The sequence below is a fragment of the Diabrotica virgifera genome, chromosome 3 (genome assembly GCF_917563875.1).
Source record: "Diabrotica virgifera virgifera chromosome 3, PGI_DIABVI_V3a".
In the NCBI taxonomy this organism is placed as follows: domain Eukaryota; kingdom Metazoa; phylum Arthropoda; class Insecta; order Coleoptera; family Chrysomelidae; genus Diabrotica; species Diabrotica virgifera.
Genome location: NC_065445.1, coordinates 76,474,543 through 76,480,542, shown reverse-complemented (window position 1 = coordinate 76,480,542; position 6,000 = coordinate 76,474,543). Strand labels below are relative to the sequence as shown.

General features: G+C 35.2%; 1 protein-coding gene across 3 annotated transcripts in view; it reads right to left on the bottom strand.

Moving 5' to 3' along the window:
* Window positions 1–587: 587 nt before the first annotated feature.
* Window positions 588–6,000, bottom strand: part of LOC126881154 (uncharacterized) — a 209,976-nt gene continuing 204,563 nt past the window's right edge. For all 3 annotated transcript variants that reach the window (XM_050645229.1, XM_050645230.1, XM_050645231.1), the window contains one exon: window positions 588–4,006. In XM_050645229.1, the coding sequence (XP_050501186.1) occupies window positions 659–4,006 (3,348 nt within the window). In that variant the 3' untranslated portion in view covers window positions 588–658. The remainder of the gene's footprint in view (window positions 4,007–6,000) is intronic.

Sequence of the window (6,000 nt, the reverse complement as noted above, 5' to 3'; positions counted from 1 at the left end):
AAATTAATACATACTCACTGAATTAGGTATTGGCCTACTCGTATATACGGGGTGTCCCAAAACTAATAAATAATTAGAAACAATGGAAATAATAAATTCTTTCAGTACCTAATAATTAATTATAATATTGAAAAGAAAATGAATTAAAATATTCTTTACAAAAACAAGAAAATTAAAAATTGTTATTCCTACTTGTGTGGACGAACCACTTATAATAAACGAGATAATTCAATAAATCAATAATTATGCTCTAACTGTCACTATTTATTCCCCATAACTCGGAAACAAAAACGACCGCACGAAAAAATTTATAATAAACAAAATTATAGAAAATCGCATTTTCAACAATTTCAGTTTTTACACTTTGTCGAAAAGTTGAAAATGGCGGAGATATTGAGCAAAAACGGTTCTCGTTTCAAATCAAGATGACGGCTAACGCAACGGTCAAATTCAGTCGAAATTTGAAATTTATACTACTATTGACCCCCCCCCCCTAAAGGTTAGAAAAATAAAATTTGGGGCAGCTCGTAATGCAAGGTCAAATGCTATCCCGACTGGGCTATTTATATAAAAAAATGGTCAAAACATACTGCACAAAATACAAATTTATTACAGAATATTCAGAACAATCATATCAAAGTTGTTATGGAATGGACAATTACTTTCTGACTTCATATATAGCAATAGCGGGGGGTTCACATCTTCCACGTTTAGTTAAAGCATAAATCGTTACTTGATTGGTAATAGAAAGATCAATGGAGTTAATCATAGCGCTAGTTCTACCACCACTCATTATTTTTGACTTGTGTAAACCGTTGATAAAAATGTCATATCCTGTTACCAAGTTGCTTTTCGGCGGTTCCCATTTTATAATAATGCTATCTTCCATGATTCTTTTGATATCAACTACTTCAAATCCAACCATATCAACATTCCTGTCTTCTTGCTTTGTAGACGATTTTCCACACTTACAGGACTTGGTAGATCTTTGTCCTCGCTCACTTTCTGTAGCTCGCGCTACTTTTTGATCAAATGTACTCTTTTCTTCGCCAACGGTATAAAGAGTTTGAAAAGGAATTTTATCTTTCACATCATCGGCTTTGTCGTAGTCTGGTGCGTCTTCCGTGCGAGTATTCAAAACGTTCCACAATGTCTGACTGCTGGTACGGGTTTTTAATTCTCCAGTCATTAGTTTGATCATTTTGTCCTTAGCTTTACATTTGTCTTGTAAGTTTATCAGAGCTAACTTAAGGCCGGACATCGTTTGTTTAAAATCAGAAGCCTGTTTTACTAGAGGTTTTGCCATCGCTTGTTTTTCGGCGACAAAACAAGATTTTTTTATACTTTTTAGAACTGACCGAATCTCTTTGATTTGTTCTTTACATTCACAGTGTTCTTTAGTACTTGATTCGATGGTTTTAAGCAGGGTTTCGTTATCTATAGTAGCCAAATCCACGTTTCTAGCTTTTGGACATACACTACAGTTGTGGCAAACGCATATTGCATCTTTTCTGTCTTGTGATCGAGAACTAACCTGGCGAGTTCCTTCTTGTTTTAGACTATTATCTGGACACGAAGCGCTGTTTGTATATTTGGACGATGAAGTTACTTTTGCGCTACCCTTAGATCGCTGTTTACTTATTTTTGAATCCTGGCCATGTATTGATTCACCAACTTTTGCACTTATTCGGCTTGGTTTTTCCATAATGCAATTAGGACATTTGCAATCGGAAGAAAGAGCTGACTTGGCTGAAGTTACTCGACTACCAACAGACCGCTGTTGACTTACACCAACTTTTGCACTTATTCGGCTTGGTTTCTCCATGATACAATCGGGGCATCTACATTCAGAAGGAGCTGTCTTAGTTGAAGTTACACAATCAGAAGGGCATGCACACATTGCACAAGCACAAGATTCGTAAGATTTTGCTCCAGGAGCGGATCTCGGTCTCGATTGTTGAACGTGAAATGAGGTTACTACAATGGCTGCTGATTGTACCATAGGGGCTGGATCATTTACTTTTTGGGAATAATCTGATTGAGGGGCTTGAGTTGATTGAGGGGCTTGAGTTGATTGAGGGGCTTGAGTTGATTGAGGTGCTTGAGTTGATTGAGGTGCTGTCGAAGGTCTAACATCTTTGTTACACATCGTACATTGACAGTTGGTACAAAAACAAACACGTTCAGCTTCTCTAGATGTATGTTCTACATATGTTGGCTCAAACTGTGGAGCCTTAGGCACTGACTGGGTCTGCTGAATATTGGGTAATTGCACCTCTCCTTTTTCTTCTTGAGTTGCCGTAAAAGCATAGTTTTCGAGAGGTCGTTCTGGTTGTTGAAAGTCTGTCATCTGCTGACTTAGCATATTGCAGTCAAAAGGGCAAGTGCAGTTTTTACATGAGCATGGCATTCGTTGGGGTATTTGAAATGTCGGTGCCTCTCCTTCAGATCTTGCAGCAGAAGAAGCTGGAACCGAAGTTCCAGCTTCGGTTCCAGCTGCTGTTCTTAATTCCGCTACTGCTTTCTTGTCACAAAGGAAACACGTACATGTTTCACTGAGACACTCAATTCTGTGTGGGGGTTCAAATAATGGAGGGTCCGTCGGAGGACGGGGTTCTACTGAAGTTGTAATTTGAACTTTGGGAGGTTCTGCAGAAATTGTAATGGGTGTCTGTCCTTGTGGTTGACTTTGAATTTCACCTTCTAGTTTGGTTCCTTTAGGCATGGCTGAGCATTCTGGACAAAGACAGGTAGCACAATGGCAACTAGTGTTTTTAGTTAAAGGCTTTGCTTCTGTAGACACCTGATCTTGACCGGCTAGTTTCTTCGAAACACAATCGATACAAATACAACTCAAACAAGTACATCCCACAGGGCGTATTGGTTCGGGAGGCTGTATAGCAGCCGTTTTCATAACAGGAGAAGTTGTTTGTATTTGAATTTCCGGTCTAGCTTTTGATCCCTTTTTCCGTTCATCATTACATTCATCACAAAAGCATTCGATGCAATGACAGCTGCGATCTTTTGGAAGTAAGCCTGCAGTTACTATTTCAACTTTTTTGTCCTGTGGAAGTGAGCTTACCGTTACTGTTTCATCTTTCTTCGACTCTCGTTCTCCTTCGCAGTCTACACATATGCAAACACCACATTTACATGTTACCTTTTCTTTTGGAGCTGTTTGGTTTAAACAAGGTTCACATTTACAGACGATGCATTTACATGCTTTAGTTTCGTCATGTTTCATATTCTGAGCTGTTTTATAAGCTATATTAGTTTTATTTTTATCAGTCGTGTCACAACAATCTACACATGTGCAATAATCGCATTGACAGTCGTTTGAATGAGGAATGATACTGTCTTCTTTATAGTAACAAGGTTCACATTTACAGACGATGCATGTGCATGCTTTAGTTTCGTCATGTTTCATATTCTGAGCTGTTTTATAAGCTATATTAGTTTTATTTTTATCAGTCGTGTCACAACAATCTACACATGTGCAATAATCGCATTGACAGTCGTTTGAATGAGGAATGATACTGTCTTCTTTATAGTAACAAGGTTCACATTTACAGACGATGCATGTGCATGCTTTAGTTTCGTCCTGTTTCGTATCTTGAGCTGTTTTATAAGCTCTATCAGTCTTATCAGTCGTGGCACAACAATCTACACATGTGCAAAAATCGCATTTGCAGTCTTTTGAATGAGGAATGCGACCGTCTTTATAGTAACAGTCAACGCAATTGCAAACACCACATTTACATTTATCTCTTTGAGGATCGTCTCTTTGTGGATCGTCTCTTTTGGTGTCTTCCGTTTCTTCCGCACACTTACATTCTGCACAATTACAGTTGAGGGCGTGCGTTGCAGAAGTTGTCGTAGTATCTCCTTGGGGACCTTCTGTTGCGGTGTATTCAGTTTTCTCTGCACACTTACATTCTACACAATCGCATTTCACCTGATGTATTCCAGTACTTTTCTTAGCACTGATGGCGGTACCAGTTTGAATCTGAAAATAAATACAAAGGGTAAATCGATACTATAATTAAATACAGGGGCCAAAGAAAAGAGTCCACCTTGATATTTCGTAGTAGTTATTAGATTTTAAGGAAATGCCGAAACAGGTCGATTTTAATTTTTAAATTATAATTTTTTTATATATATTTTATACTAGTGATGTCATCCATCTTGTCATGATGACCTAATCGACGATTTTTTTAAATGGTATAGAGCTCGTGTGGTAGCTCATTTGAAAGGGTATTAAATTTTCTATTTAGTAATATAAACATTAACATAATTATTTATACAGGTTGTCAAAAAACTTTTAATTAAATTAATTGACAAAAAAAAAAGAAGAATACATGTAATTTATTTTATTCAAAATACAATTTATTGTTGTCAGAAAACAGAAAATAAATGTTTATTTCACAAATAAAGATTGCTTTTCGCTTAAATTCATGTTCAAGCCAGCTCCCGCCATCCACTTGCCTCTTGGAAGATTGAACATTTAATTTAAGCAAAAAGCAATGTTTATTTGTGAAATAAACATTTTTTTCTTATGTCCTGACAGCAGTAAAATTTATTTCGAATTACATAAATTACATATATTCTTTTTGTCAATTATTTTAATTAAAAAAAATTATTTTTGGACCCTGTATAAGTAATTATGTCTATGTTTATATGTATTACTGAATAGAGAATTGAACACCCTTTCAAATGAGCTACAACACGACCCCTACTTCTATTTAAAAAAGCATCGATTACGTCATCACGATCAGATGGATGACGTCACTTGTATGAAATATATGCCAAAAAATTGCAATATAAAAATAAAAATCGACCTGTTTCGGCATTTCCTTAAAATCTAATAACTACTGCCAAATATCAAGGTGGACTCTTTTCTTTGGCCCACCGTGCATATGGGAGTCAATGTAGATCGAAAATTTACATTGTTTCGAAAAAAATCCAAACAAGCTTAGATACATTTTTCTAAAACCATTTTGTTGCTTTATTAATATGTTAGAGTAAAAAGTTCTACTCACAGATTTGGCCGCTTACTGTTTTTAATTGAAAGGTTCGGGTGTAAAAATATTTGTGACATGTATGTGACATTTTTTAAACGTTAAACGAGACAATCTTGAAAGTTTCAAAAATCATATGTAAGAATATAAATTCAACCAAACTTATAATATCGAGTCATCGGATATTTTTTATTATTTTAAACGAATTAAAGCTAAATTTCCGGAGCAAAACACCCTGTATTTTATATCATTATTGAAAAGTAACATTAACGTACTTTAATTTTTATATAACATTCCCTATGCCCAAATTTATTAGTTTTCGAGATATTTTCATTTAATAGAGCAAATTATTTTAGGTGTTTAAATTTATCTAAATTTTAAGTAAGCCATGACTGAATTGACAATTGAAGATTACCAATTATCAATCCGGTAATCAATGTAACACTGTAGCAAATAAAGAAATAAAAATAATTTATTAGTAATACATTTTACAAACAAAAACACAACCACTACATGTGTGTGTGTGGTCTTAAAGAGGGGATGGCATTAGATAAACTTTTTGCCACAGATATTTGAAAGTTGAAGATTGAAGATGTCATATTAAATTTTTATTTTAGAATCTTTAAGAAATTGTATGATAATATCATTAATAGTTTTTGTATTGAAGCTTAGTAGATGTGAAATATTCAGCGGTAAACTTACATTCCGCTCCTGAAGTCTAGCAATTAGTGCTTTCGTATGGTTTTTATTAAGTTCACAATTAAAGATTGTATGATTTAAATCTGCAGTAGAGTAGTTATCACATGAACATTGAGTTGATGAGTTGATACGCATTCCTATTTTAGCTAAATGTGCAGGAAAATTGCCATGGTTTAATCTTAAGCGACTTAGGGATGTGGAATAAAATCGAGTAACGTGATAATCAAATATATGTGGGATATTTTGCGGAAGTTGTGGGTGTATGTAAGTGTATGGATTCCTC